The sequence below is a fragment of the Saccostrea cucullata genome, unplaced genomic scaffold (assembly GCF_032062105.1).
Source record: "Saccostrea cucullata isolate Sc308-1 unplaced genomic scaffold, CSIRO_AGI_Scuc_v1 ctg130, whole genome shotgun sequence".
Classification (NCBI taxonomy): Eukaryota; Metazoa; Mollusca; class Bivalvia; order Ostreida; family Ostreidae; genus Saccostrea; species Saccostrea cuccullata.
Genome location: NW_026939106.1, coordinates 663,706 through 679,026, shown reverse-complemented (window position 1 = coordinate 679,026; position 15,321 = coordinate 663,706). Strand labels below are relative to the sequence as shown.

The following is a 15,321-nucleotide window of genomic DNA, read 5'->3' as shown; positions in this document are numbered from 1 at the left end:
CAGCTTTAAAATTTATCCTTTAGTATGCTTAGCAAAGTTTTCAATATTTTGCTTTAAAATAAAAAAAAAAAAAACAAAACAAAACTTTTACCAATTTTTTTTTTTAAATTAAATAAATAATGTACAAGATGAAAGAGAATGTTACGCCTATCAATTTGATCATCGATGACAATTTCCCTAACAGATTTATTTTTAAATATCCCTCCTTCAAATTCAGTTAACAATTGCACAACAGATAGAAGAAGCCAATACAGTATATACCTGGACCAGCTCGAGCCTGTCCTGAATCACCCTCCTGTCCCCGCTGGTGTCAGACAGATGGTGGAGTTTCTTCCTCATCTCACTCAGCCAGTTCTTACACTGGTCAAAGGACGAGTTGTAGGCCTGGTGATCCAGTACATACTGCTCCCATCTCCTGCACAACTCCTGAAAACAAAATAATAATTTTTTTTTAAATCCAAATTCAACAGGGTAATGCAATGTATTGACTTTCTAAATAAAATGATTGCAGGCACACAAAAATTTTCTATAGAAAAATATATCATCTGGTTTTATAATCTTGTTACTTGTATAAATGGTCTGATACTTTGACACTTGAGAGGGGGGACCTTGTCATTTGTATAAATAGTCTGATATTTGGGGGGGGGGGGGCATTAACCTTGTCATTGGTACATTGGTATAAATAGTCTGTTACTTGGGAAGGGGGGGGGGGGGGGTCTGTATACTTCATATTAAATAGCTTGATAATTTGGGGTTCTAACCTTGACATTGGTATAAATAGCCTGGTACTTGGTGCCCAGCTGTGAGGCCTGACTGATGACACGAGTGTCCGTACTGACGCGGACCAGGTCCTGAGCTATGTCACTCAGACTGTCTATATCGCCCTGGTGATCTATCAGGTCCCGGTGGAGGTACTTCAGTTTGTCCAGTTGTGACTGCTTCTCCCTCAGGGTGGCCTTCAGTTCTGTGTCCCTGACCCGGGCCTCCAGGTCCTTTAACCAGGCTGACACCTTGTCCTGCCAGCTCTCAAACTCCTTCCATTGGTCCATACAGTTCTCCAGGTCACTCTTTGTCTATGAATATAGAAAATGTTACATCAACTGACAATATCATCCTCCTTAAGTCTACTACAGTAAAACTTGCTTATACAGAACTCTGATACAAGAAAATCTCAATTATGCAGTTACATTGTTTCTCTACCCCTTATAGCATTTTTTCTTTGGATATGATTTCTACAATACTAATAAAATACCATGTATGCGGGACTTAATTTCAAGGTTTACTGAATACACAAGATACCTTTCAAAACTACTCTTTGGAGGTTACTACTTTTATACATTACCTTTTGAAGAGCATTAACAAAAGCTTCCCAATCCTGATGCAATGCATCAGTCTCCCTCATAACGATGTCTTTGCCCTGGGGTGCAGTGTTTGGAAGCACTTTTTCTGCCAATTCTAGAACATTCCTCACTTTGGGTTCGCCTTCCATTTTGGTTGCAACGATATCCTAAAACAAATAAGTAAACATAGGCTTTAAAATAAATTCTACTTTGACATTAAGAGCAGAAAAAAGTTGTTTTCATTATGATAAATGATTAAGTCAATTCAGTTTGTTTTCATTGTGCTGTGCAATATTTCTAAGATTGAATAAAAATTTTATTCTAGTGAGCAAAAACCGCATGATAAAACATCTAGTGAAAACACTACACAATTTTTTAAGATAACTAGCACAGGCTTTGACAATATGCTAACAGAATATAACACTATATGTGGTCTTATTCCGGCCCATGCAAAAAAAAATTGACAGTTGTAATCATGGACTAATTAGTGCCATCACTAATTAGCAGTGAATGTGGAAAACATTTATGGTATCCATAAAAGAATTCAGGTTTTGGTGATGATCAAGAATTCAGCAAAAAAATGGACTATGCATTAGGTGCTTAAATGGCATTGTCAAAACGCCATTGGAAAATGTCTATTGAGATGCTGCCAAGATGGTAAGTGTCTAATGCCAGATGCCTCTGGAGGTCATATCCAAGGGCAAATAAAATGTCATGGAAATAAATGACTGATCGCACTCATATTTTGCGCATATTAAAAAACGCTAAAAAAAAAGGGGAAATAGGAAGAACATTGAAAATTCCACATTTGCCTAAAAAAAATGTTAACTTAAATTAAAACTAAAATCTAATTTTCGCTACAAAATCACCCATACTCCCTGTAAACTATACACACACATTATTTTAATATAAAGACAACTAAAATGTATAGCCTTTACCACTAGCTTGTCTCTACTTCAACCTTAAAAGTAGCTAATTCTCAACTTCTTTTTATGGTACAAATACCTACATTTTCAAAAAACATATTTGTACACATTACTCACTTCTGATATTTTAGAGAGTGCTGAATTCTAACAAAAAGAAGAAATTAAACATGGTTGCTGTTTTAAAAACACAAAAACTGAAAAGTAATGGCTACAATGCAAATCAACTCAACACTCAAAGTCTACCCACAGATGTAATAAATTTAGGAAGTATGATAAAATAAAATCCTTCTGGGGAAGGGATGGGGGATAAATATTTCCTTAAATTATCATGCATACAGTGTTAAATAGCAACATGAGATCAAGCTTTACTGTCATGCAGGAAATAAAAAGTCTACGTGTCATTTTTGTTTCTATAGAATCTGCTACATGGTCATTCACAAGCAAGTTGTTTTCTATTTCTGCAGTCAAAAGTGTAAAGTGATTGAGTGAAAGCTTCAAACATTCCAGAACTTACACAACGTCGCTGAACATTAAGCAAAAACAAAATATAAACAGTTAGTGAACGACATGTTAGCATTCCAAGCACACAGAATTGTCATGCGGTCATTATCATTAGCTTATAAACCCCTACCATTATAGTTAGCTGATAAAACCCCTCCCATTATCATTAGCTTATATCCCCCCTTCTCTTACTCTAGAGTAGAAGTTACTTTCACTTTCTTAGTTTAATTAGTTCATGACTCCTGTTAATGACCAACTTAAGTGTATACATTTTGTACATGACACACGCAACACTCTCCTTGCTTACACTTTTTAACAATCCAGTGTAATAGGTCTGAAAGTGAGTCATATTAAAAAATGAAGAGAGTTGATGTATTTGATATCAATGTATGCAAAGACTAAAACTGATACATTTATATTTGAAGTGTAAAACTTTAACCAAAATCTTTGAACTTTTTAAAAATCTTGTTTTAAAATCTTCTGATATTGTGCTTCTCACTTAACCGGGGTTTCATGGTTTGAAGAATTGTTGTTCACCAAAAAACATTTCACTTATTATAAAAGGTAACTCAGTAAAGAGTCTCATCACAGGCTGCGACTGAGGCGCTATTAGTGTGCATGTATGTAATGAACATATGATTGTGTGTGGAAACATTTAAACATTAATTTGAAAATGAGAAGGCTGATATTCCATTCATCTACCATGAAGGCTAAGAGTCCCATTCCATCACATAGAAAGCATATCCTATGCATAAATATACTTGTATTTGAAGATACAAGTCAGAAAGCACTTTATAACATTCAATTACTTTTTCTTTTAACAAACAATTTTAAGTAAATGGATGAAAGAGGACCTACCTGTATTTTATCGAGTCGACTCTGAATGGTGTGTCTATCACCGGCTACGTCTGCACACACGGAGAGCTTCTCTCGTATGTTGTTCAGCCACTCTATACAGTTATTATACGCATCATTATACTGCTGGTGGTCAGCCACGTACTGCTCGTAATCATGAACATGTTCCTGAAAAAGCAAGTCAAAAGTCATGCTTAATGTTCTTTATTCAATAACTAATGTAAACAAAGGCAGAAATTTTTTCAAGTGAAAATTTGAGGTTTATATTCATGTCATTCATATCTGGGAAAAATCCCTCCCCCAAAACACTTCTTCCAATATGAAATTTCCTTCCTGTTTACCAATTTTCTTGAAAACGTTTTATCACACTTTAATTCCACAGTAATATACTGTAATTATTACAAAATAACCATTTACCTTAGCTGCGGTACAGAGTTTCTGGTATCTGGCTCTGGCCTGGGTAACAAACTTGGACAGTTGTGGATCGCTGCTACTGTGAACCAGGGACTGGGCCTTATCACTGACACTGTCTATAACACGCTGGTAGGACAAGACGTCTTGATGCAACACCTGATACAGATCAAAATATTACCATTTTAGCCTCACAAAACTTGCAACAACAATAACGAAAAATTGGCCCATGGGCAATAGCTCTTACCAGCAATCATTCTCTAATTAACAAATGACTGAAATCAAATGTATCTTGATAAATGAAACCTCTTACTAACATCACTAAAGAATTAGAGTTCAATATTTTACCAATAACAATTTACAGTGTTTTGAACTTTTTAAACTGTGACCTTTTAGATTTTGTGACTTTCAAAATAATCTTCAATGTAATCCATAAAACCTATGATAATATTCATTTTTGAAACAAATTTTCTTGCCTTAAAATGTATTGATATTTCATAATTCTTTCTTATTCTTTGAAAAAGCCACCAAGAAAACAAGTAATCCTGACTATACCTTGTAGCTCTGCAGTTGAGATTTCTTCTCCTCCAGTGTTGACCTGAGAGGCGTGTGTCCCTCCAGCTGAGATTCCATGTCCCGTAACCAGTGCTCCACCTGTCCGTATGAGTCGTCAAAGGAGGTCCACTGAACCAGCGCCACCTCCATCTTCCTCTGGGCCACCGAGAGGTCATCGAACAAGCTCTCCCACCCGAGCTTCAGAGCTCGCAGTTCCTGTCTGATCACCTCGCGGCCATCAGCCGCTGTGTTTGGATAGAGTTTTTCTCCTGCCTCAACAGCTGAGCTTAACTTTCCAAATCCAGTGTCTCTCTCTGCCACCAATTCCTAAACAGCAATAGTTAGAATTTTAAGATCTCTTGTTTATCAGTTAACAACTGATAAAATGAGTGACAAGATATGGCAAACAACAAGAGGCCCTGGGCCTTATAGGTCACCTGAGCATTATTCAACAACTTCCCAGTGACTGAATTTGATCCATGTTTTAAGCCAGATGCTATAGCATTTACAATCTGGTCATCATAACTATACACTTAGCAGTTCCTTAGTTTGGTTACTTTATACCCATAGGCAGGGTAGGGGAACAAAAAATGCATTTCAACTAATCAGTAATATTCAGCAATAATCAGTAGTGCCGCTACCACACATGAACCCTTGACTCTTAGGCCTAGATCCACACATTGCACTATTTTTGGAAAGGCATACTTGCTTTTCAAAAATATTTGATTAATACCAAGGAGCACATTTCAAACAATTCATTCATTTTCAGTACATAAGTACAGCCTCCCCCCACTATGGTACAACTGACCCTGGGGCCTTGAAATTTACAATTCTTGAAGATTAGGGATTGCTCATAACTATATAGGTAATACGTAATATCGCAATTACTCTGCAGTTATCTAACTTACTACCGCTCTTTAGCGGGGGAGTCGAGAAAGCTCAAATCTCACGAGATTACAGGGGCACATGGCTTTGTTTACAGTAGTGACAATCGAGTGATTTGAACAATTTTATGCCAAAAGTACAATGTATTGCTAAGAATTTAATTCCAGATAGTAGATTATCAAATAAGGAATGTTTAGATTATTTTATCAGCTTAAAAATACGACGATTTTCAATGAAAATTTAATTAGAAGAGCCCGCTTGATTAAAAATATCGTTAAAAATGTAACATTTTAGGATTAGATCCTCTCAAAAATTAATTAGACTGGTTCAGCGATTGTTATGCAAGGTATTCCACCAGGATTTTTTACTTATCTGTCCTTATAAATTCTACAATGATCGATCTTGCATTGTATTCAATAGCACAGTTGTCCACAGCCAACAGACGTTTCCTACCTCCATCGCAAAAGAGTTCCGCTAAGTTAATTAAGTAATCGCGATATCAAGTATTCATCTGCTTAAAACCTAGGAGCAAAGAAGAAAATATTCAAAGATTTAATGTTTTTTCACTATACATGTATAATCAATACAGCCCCGCCCTAACACCAGAATCCCTGACCCTGGGGCCATAAAAATCACAATTTTGGCAAAGGCACTCTTGTTCATCATAACTATGTACTTAGTTAGTTTATTTAATACCCAGGAGTAAAGAAGAAGATTTTCAAAGAATTCATGTATTTCCTCTATACAATCAAAAGAGCCCCACCCTGACACCAGAACCCCTGACCCTGGGGCCATAAAATTCTTAATTTTGGTAGTGGCACTCTTGCTCATCATAACTATGTACTTAGTTAGTTTATATAAAACCTAGGAGCAGAGAAGAAGATTTTCAAAGAATTCATGTATTTTCACTATATAATCAATAGAGCCCCGCCCTAAAACCAGAACCCCTGACCCTGGGGCCATGAAATTCACAATTTGGTAGAGGCACTCTTGCTCATCATAACTATGTACTTAGTTAAATTATATAAAATCTAGGAGCAGAGAAGAAGATTTTCAAAGAATTCCTGTATTTTCACTACATAATCAATAGAGCCCCGCCCTAACACCAGAACCCCTGACCCTGGGGCCATAAAATTCACAATTTTGGTAGAGGCACTCTTGCTCATCATAACTATATACTTAGTTAGTTTATTTAATACCCAGGAGTAAAGAAGAAGATTTTCAAAGAATTCATGTATTTTCACTACATAATCAATAGAGCCCCGCCCTAAAACCAGAACCCCTGACCCTGGGGCCATGAAATTCACAATTTTGGTAGAGGCACTCTTGCTCATCATAACTATGTACTTAGTTAAATTATATAAAATCTAGGAGCAGAGAAGAAGATTTTCAAAGAATTCATGTATTTTCACTACATAATCAATAGAGCCCCGCCCTGACACCAGAACCCCTGACCCTGGGGCCATAAAATTCACAGTTTTGGTAGAGGCACTCTTGCTCATCATAACTATGTACTTAGTTAGTTTATTTAATACCCAGGAGCAGAGAAGAAGATTTTCAAAGAAATAATGCATTTTCACTATATACTTATTTAGCCCCGCCCTAGTACAAGAACCCCTGACCCCAGGGCCATGAATTTCACAATTTTGGTAAAGGACTCAATGCTGATTACAATCATGCAAACAGTTTGACTGCTTGATGTCCAGGAGTAAAGAAGGAGATTTTTGAAGATTGCATTAATTTTAGTGGTTTTGGCCCCACCCCCAGGCCCCAGGGGGGCAGGGATCATGAAATTCACAATTTTTGTTCCCCTTCACCCATAGATGCTTTGTGCCAAATTTGGTTGAAACTGGTTCAGTGGTTGCAGAGAAGAAGCTGTTCAAAAGTTTACGACCGATTGACGACGAACGATGAACGACGTACGACGAAAGACGTACGACGACGGACAAAAACAGATAGCAATAGGTCACCTGAGTGACTCAGGTGACCTAAAAATCAATGTGATATAATTCCTCTGTCATAATAACAAAAGTCAAAGATGTATTTCAAACTGATGAATTGTAACTTGGTAATAATTAAACATAGTTGGTTTCCCGTAACTCTATAGACGCCATCATCCATTATTACACTGTACCTGAATTTTATCCAGTTTATCCTCTAGCTCTGCCCTACTTCCTGTCGTGTCTGCATTGGCACCAAACTTCTCCTTGGCCCTGATTAACCACTGGGCACAGTCAGATTGTTTGTCCATGTAATGACGATGGTCTGCTACATTCTGGTCGCACTTCTTCAGAATGTCCTATAATAGAAAAGATACCATTATAATTGTGACAGTATTGTTTCTTTCTGCCTTAATATATACTTTTATGACCTATGCACAAGTAAAATTTAATCTTTAGTTTGATGTGTTTTATCTTGTCTCAGAAATTTTAATTTTTTTTCATCTTTATTTCAATTAAGATAGAAATTTAAAAGATATACCAAATATCAACATACCTTTACTGCCTGTTGAATTGTCTGGTATCGAGACACGAGCTGAGAAATGGACGTAGCTACCCGAGACTCTCCTGTCATTTGTTGGAGAGTTTGAGCTTCGTCGCTGAATTTATCCACGTCTCTTTGGTGGCTCTTTATGTCGGACATCATATCCTACAGAAAAATGAATTAGTATATTAACCTTGATATGTAAACCAATATCTATTATAAAAAATTTAATCCCCATATACAACCAATACCAAATACAGCAAGTATTACCGTTAAATCAAATTTGAAATACATGTACATTACCACTTAAATGTTTAACAGATTAAGAATGTATATGAAAAAGGAATATTTTTGTGGCTTTAACATTTCAAAGCTTGTGATTTTTAAAACTGTTAAAAGCTGCTATAAAACTGAAAGAAATAAAACTGCACAATGTCTGGAGAAAGGCTGAGCTTCAAAACAGAATGTAGTTCTGGTTAGTTCTAAAATCCTCATGTGTTATCATTTAAAGAAGAATTTTGTTGACTCCATAAATATTTTATTATCCAATGAACATCTTATCAGAAAAAACCAATTGGAGAAAAGGGTGAAGGAGCCAAGATTCTTGCTCATGCAGAGAGATCCAAGTCCTGCTAGATACCACAAACACAGAGAAAGGAATAAAATATATAGGATTCGTGCAATCCACAGACAAATTACTTCAAGCTGCTATTTATTTTACATCATTAACAAAAGCCATTGTTTTTCAATGCTATATTTATATGTAGCAACACAAGTGAATTCAACCATTGATGTGTACAAACTTTATCCAAAAAGTAAAATAAAATTACATGTAATATCTAGCAAACAAATCTTATACATGTACCTACTATTTAGCAAAATTCGTCAAAGCATTTTAAAATGTCAAAATGTATATATACAAAATCTGGAAACACAAATGATATAAGAACAAGCAAATTACTTCCACATGCTGGTGCATCTGATCAAAGTCTAAATAAAAGATCACGTGACAGAACCAAAACCATCTATATTTAATAGTAGACCTAAAATCTTACAGCTTTCAAATGCTCAAAAGCATCCATGGTGTGTTGGAATCCATGAATTTCAACTGCTAGTTCCTGTATACACATAGGCCATTACAATATAATGATAACATATAAGAATGGAATATTCAGTTATAAGAATATATATAAACAAATCCCATGATCCTTTGCAATTTACCTGATATCTGCTGTATTGTTGTTGTTTTTCCTCCAGGGTTGACCTGAGGGGGAAGTCCTTGACCTTTTTCTCCATGTCCCTGATCCAGGAGGAGATTTTCTCGTGCTGGTCGTCGTATTTCCCCCACTGTCTTATCGCTCTCTCTAGACTCTCCTTCAAGGAGCGGACATTACTCGCGTACGTCTCCCAGTCGGATTTCAACATGTCCATCTCCTGCTGCATGTTCTGACGACCTTGGAGAGCAGTGGTGTCCTTGGAGCGGGTGCCAGAATTTTCGGCAGTTTTCATTTTAGCCAATCCTTCAGGTAGCAAAGCAAGAAGTTCCTAAAAACAAAAAAAATATCACATAAATCTTTCACACAACTGCAAAAAAAGAAGTTATCCCTCAGTTATTTTGACACTTTCTCAATATCTCCCTGTTTTAAATTCGCCTATTCATAGTTCTGTATAAATAAATACATCTCCTTTGAATTTGTCCATCTTAAATTTTGCCCATTTGTGTCTAGAAGAAAAGGGGCGAAAACAAAATAGAGCCAAAAATTTTCCTTATACGTTAGTACAATCCTATCATTACAAATATAAGTAAATGCTTTACCTGTACTCTGTCCAGTTTGTTGTGAAGCGTATGGCAGTCACCCGAGGTGTCGGCACACATGCTGAGTCTGTCCTTCATCAAGGTCAGCCAGTCCACCATGGCCTGGGAAGCGTCGTGATACTGCTGATGGTCCTGTACATTCTGGTCACACTGTTTGATATGTTCCTACAGGAAGAAAAAAAAGAAATTTTAAACTGTCCTATACAGTGTCCTTTAATCTTCTCAACGTAGAAATTGTCCTGCTTGTATTTCAGAAAGCCTTCCAAACAAGAAATTTTGCTATTCTTTAACTGTATTCTTTTTTCCAGAAAATTCAACAGATCTTTAAAAGCATATCAGCTATCCTTTCTATTAACAAATTACTCCATTTTAAAAATTTTAATAACACAGTTTTATCACAAATTAGATCAATACCTTTGCAGTTGTGGTAATGTGTTCATATTTGGAGTTGATTTCTCTGATGAAAGCAGCCACCTCGGGGTTGTTTGTGGTTTGTAAAACACCCTGAGCTTTCTCCACGACTGAATCCACCAGTCTTTGATGAGAGGTAATGTCTTGTAGCAGAGACTGAAAGATGACAAAAATCGGAATAATTGATTATGGTATTCTGTTGAAGTAAAACTTACTACAGACAACAGTTAATGTGGTAAAATGAAGATATATCTTAAATATGCATTTTACTATGCTTTATGAACGAACAAATTAAACCTGTATTTTTGGTTCCATTTGCATTATGCTCTGAAACAAATTGTTCCAACTCAAGCATAATTCAAATGCAGTCTTCCAAAAAACATCATATGATTCTGTAATACTTTCAGAATCCTTTCACTTTTAAATCTCTTGCCTACCCTGAAATTCTGTAACTGCAAGCGTTTCTCCTGCAGTGTGTTTTTGAGGTCCACGTCGGACTGCAGTAAGTGTTCCGTGTCCATCATCCACTTGTGTAGCTGATCCTGGCCGTCCGCGTACGAGGACCACTGCATCAGGAACGAGTCGACCCTGCGCTGAGCGTCATGGAGGTTGCTGTTGAGTTGGTCCCAGTCCTCCTTGGCCTGCCTCAGGCTCTGTCTGACCTTCTCTCGCCCGCTGGCCGCGGTGTCCGTGTACAACTTCTCACCAGCCTCCACCGTGGCGTTTAGTTTCTGGAGACCGTGTTCCTTCTCTGACATCATCAGCTGAAAATATTCAATGCCGGCAATTAGTGAATGCTTAACAGCACAACATCCTTCCTATTCATGAGCCTCTAAATCCATAGATAGACAATTATTTATCTGAATCATTGTTCTAGACAATACCTAAGTCATTTTTTTTTTAGATAATACCTGAATCATTGTTCTTCTTTCCTCCATGGTTTCTTGGTCAGCAGCTGGTTCCTGACAACATTCTAATTTCACTTCAGCATTGGAAAGCCAGGTGTTAAATTCTTCTAGTCTCTTGTCAAAAGCATGATGGTCCTGGGCATACTTTTCCCATTTACTAATGAGGTCCTTCAATAAAAATACAACAAATGCATCAATAATCAGTGTGCACGTTTCAAGAATTAGTGTAAAATTTATTAAAAATCTTAGTCATACATTGTCCGGGAATAACTTACCTTAATTAAAGAAAGTAGTCCTCTGTATCGGTTTGTCAAATGAGACACCTGAGTGCTCAATCGAGCATCTGAGCTCGTGTGCATCAGGTTCTGAGCATCATCAGTAAATCTGTCAATCTCGGGTTGATGTGATAAAATTTCTCCTTTTTGTTTCTGCAATAGAAACAGAAAAGATTTTTCAAGACTTTAACAAAAGGTAAATTCAATTAAAAGAGCCGTAAAAACACAAATTCCTCCCTCCATAAATTACCCCGCAAGCCAAGGTCATAAACAAAGAATTAACTTATGGCACATATTAGGAAATACCTTGAATTTTTCGATTTGGACCTGTTTTTCCTCCAGTGTGTTTTTTAGTTCATAGTTTTTCACTTGTTCCTCCATATCCTTCAGCCATGAAGAACAAGCGGCAAACTTGGTCTCAAAGTCTCCCCACGTGAGAAGGGCTGTGGTAATATCCTCCTCGGCTTGTGAGATTCGGGCCAAGTAATCCTCCCAATCACACTCTAGGTGCTCACAGTCTCGCTTCAACACCTCACGGCCACTCTGAGAGGAGTTGGCGGCAGATTTGGTGGCCAATTCCTTCAGTTTCTTCAACTTTTTCTCTCCATCGGGTATTTTTTCTTGACATTCCTAAAATTTCATTTATTTCAATTAGATTTATGAGAAGAAAGAAACTTAATATTTTGAGAGACAAAAAAGGATAAAACTACTTTTGGTTCCCATGGACTGTACACAACAGTATGCTGACTTAATTCTCTTTAGACCTTTTATTTGACATCTTGAAACATCACAAAGGATATGTGAAGAAAGACAATCTCATAACAATAACTAAATGTTCACTTCAACTAAGATGTTGTGGATACTTTACTGGAACTACTGGGATTTAACTTTCTATTAATTCTGTACATACCCTGAGCCTTTCCAGCTTGTTCTGTAGAGACAGTTTATCCCCTGATGTATCGGAGCAGGTTTCGACTTTCTCCCTGGCCGAGTTCAGCCAGTCCTGGAAGTCCTGATACACATCCTGGTACTGCTGGTGGTCCTTCACCCCCTCCTCAAACTTCCCCAGCATCTGCTGGGACGTACTGCACAGCTTCTTGTACTTGCTTTGAAGATCGTCCACAAATTTACTGATCCTGGCGGTGGGAGTGGAGTGGCTAAGATTCTTGGCTTTGTCCACCAGGTTATCCAGGACATGCTTTCTGGACATGACATCTTGGTGTAAAATCTGTAAAATCACCGTAAGTTTTAAAATTTTAACCTTAAATGGGTATAACGTTCACAATAGGGGGATTCTCAATGAAAAAATTTGATGTGACATATTTTTTCATGAAAAGAAATAAAAGCAAGTTTCAAAATCATTCCATTACAAACATTAACTCATGGCATTTGACCTTGTAAATGGAGACAACTATATAACAACATAAATAAATACCCTGTGATTTTGTAGTTGCGCTTTTTTATCAGGCAGTGTGGTTTTCAAGTCGGTATCCTCTTTGAGTTGTATTTCTGTATCCAGTAGCCATTTCTGGAACTGTTCAAAGTTTTCATCGTAAGAAGACCACTGTAGCAGACAGGAGTCCAGTTTACGCTGCGTGTCGGACAAGAGGTCACACACCTGTTCCCACTGCTCTCGTAAGGTCCTCAGTTCTTGTCGTATAATGTCCCGACCCTCGGAGGCAGTGGTGGGGTACAACTTCTCACCACTTTCTATTGTGTAGTGTATTTTGGAGGAACCTTGTTCTTTTTCAATGATGAGTTCCTACAAAATATATGATACTTAGAAAAAAAGTTACAAATTTTAAAATGTAAGTACACTTTTATATATCAGCTGAAAGATTGCCAAAATAGAAAAAGAAAACAAATTATTGTTTTCTATGTGGATCTACATTCAGGTCAAAATTTTGGTCCATTTCTGTACACATTTCTTCCACAAGGTGTACACTATTTTTGAGGTCACAGAATTTTGTTCTACAACTTATAGTTTGATTTGAAATTTAAAGTCAGCCGTTTTAAGTTGACAATTATTAACAGGTCAGCTGTTAACCCGTAGTTTGCAGATTTAGAACCTATCAGTTTACCTGTAGTTTGGCCAGTCTGTCCTCCACATCGTGTTTGTCCCCTGCCATGTCTGCACACACCTGCAGACGCCTTGCCAACGTGTTGACCCATTCTGCACACTCAGAAAAGTTCTCATTGTAGGCTTCATGGGCATGGACATTATCTTGTAGTTTGTGGATCAAATCCTACAAAATTTGGGGTTGTTCAACATAAATCTCAATATTCCTTCGCAAATGCTATCACAATTTCTTATAAGTTCTGTTTTTAAAGTCATTCCCTTGCTTTATATGTACAATGTACATGAAGTCATTTCGTTAAATCTACTCACCCTTAGAGAGGTTTTTGCTGTCTGATATCGGGTGTTCAGTTGAGTACATAAGCTGACCAATCGAGTGTCGGCCCCCTGTACTTGGGACGCCATTTTATGAAGGTCCTCAAATTCATCATGTTTGCCATGTACTTCTTCTTGCAAATGCTGTAATGTACAATCAATTTGTTAACAAAAGGTATACACAGACGATAGCCAATTATTTAAAAAAAAAAAAAATTAAATTAAATAAAAAATCTGGTAAGTTTTTCTTTACCTTGAATTTATTAACTTGGGCTTCTTTTTCTTGACAAGTGGACTTGAGCTCTTGCTCTTTGACCTGTAGTTCCACATTTCTCAGCCACTTGCTGAGCCCATCACAGGATTTATCGTAGGCTTGTAAGGCCTCTATAGCATGTGTCAGAGATGTCTGGGCATCCCCTAACTTAGCCACAAGTCCCTCAAACTCCTGGGTGAGGCTCTCTAGCTCTATCCTGATCTGTTCTTGTCCAGCATGGGCCGTCTCTTGTAGAGTTTTCTCTGCATGGCTGAATGTAGTTTTGACTTTCTTTTCACCGTCTTTCAAAGAGGCTGTAAGCTCCTACAAAAAATATCCTCACCTTAAAATGGCTACCAAAATTTTGTGTATTTTGTATATACAGGCAATTAAAGTTACGGAATTCAAATGACAGCAACAAATAGCAATACTTTTCTGTTTCTGAGATTTTTCAGAATTACCGTATAAGCAGAATTTTTAGCCAGGAGGATTTAATTTTGGCATTATTAGCGAAAGTGCTGAGATTGCTAAAATTGAATATTGCTAAAAAATAACTGCATATCATATGTAATAGCTTCTTTAGTGAGCATTTTAAAATCTTTAACATTACATCTCGCTAAAATTTGAATACCAATTTTTGAGGACAAATTGCTAAATTTGCGTCTCACTAAATTTTACACTTATACGGTAGCAAAATTTCCATTGAATTACATTACTAGATGAGAAAATATGTTATAGGTTCCTGTCAGTACAGATGGGTTCACTGAAATTCTCTATACCACAGATGTATTCCTGATAAAGCCTGATGTGAATAAACCTTTACTCTGTTTAAATTCCTACCTGTACTCTGTCCAGCCGATTCTGCAGGGCCTGTTTATCCCCGCTGACTTCGTTACACACTGCCAGCTTGTCTCTGGCCATAGTGATCCAGTCCTTACACTGTTGGTAGTGGTCTGCGAAGCTCTGGTGCTGCTCCACCTGATGTTCGGCCGTCTTCACCTGAGCCTGCGCCGTCTGACACAGGGACTTGTAGCTGTTGGACAGCTCCTTCAGTTTGCCCTTGACCTGGGCTGAGGACAAGGCCGTTCCCTTGTCGCTGACACTGTCAATCATGGTTTGGTGGGACATGATGTCCTGACATCTTGTCTGTTGTAGAAACAATAAAAAGAATCACAATATGGGGTAGAGGAATTTAAATTTAAACACTTTCCCCTTTGACATGGACCCGATTTTGACTAATGCCCTGACTCAAGCATTCATCTAAGAGAAAATATCAAGTTACAATGACTGATTTGTGACCTTATTTTTT

At 37.3% G+C, this 15,321-nt stretch overlaps 1 protein-coding gene across 1 annotated transcript in view; it reads right to left on the bottom strand.

Annotated features, from left to right (window-relative positions):
• Positions 1-15,321, bottom strand: part of LOC134252266 (muscle-specific protein 300 kDa-like) — a 133,986-nt gene that overhangs the window by 79,281 nt on the left and 39,384 nt on the right. Inside the window, 23 exon segments of the mRNA XM_062734705.1 lie at positions 262-426; positions 762-1,073; positions 1,343-1,507; positions 3,075-3,101; positions 3,626-3,790; positions 4,040-4,192; positions 4,589-4,915; positions 7,608-7,772; positions 7,970-8,122; positions 9,013-9,075; positions 9,179-9,502; positions 9,774-9,938; positions 10,188-10,340; positions 10,622-10,948; positions 11,096-11,260; positions 11,368-11,520; positions 11,674-11,997; positions 12,278-12,595; positions 12,803-13,129; positions 13,449-13,613; positions 13,757-13,903; positions 14,013-14,336; positions 14,853-15,158. Of these exon segments, the coding sequence (XP_062590689.1) occupies positions 262-426; positions 762-1,073; positions 1,343-1,507; positions 3,075-3,101; positions 3,626-3,790; positions 4,040-4,192; positions 4,589-4,915; positions 7,608-7,772; positions 7,970-8,122; positions 9,013-9,075; positions 9,179-9,502; positions 9,774-9,938; positions 10,188-10,340; positions 10,622-10,948; positions 11,096-11,260; positions 11,368-11,520; positions 11,674-11,997; positions 12,278-12,595; positions 12,803-13,129; positions 13,449-13,613; positions 13,757-13,903; positions 14,013-14,336; positions 14,853-15,158 (4,893 nt within the window).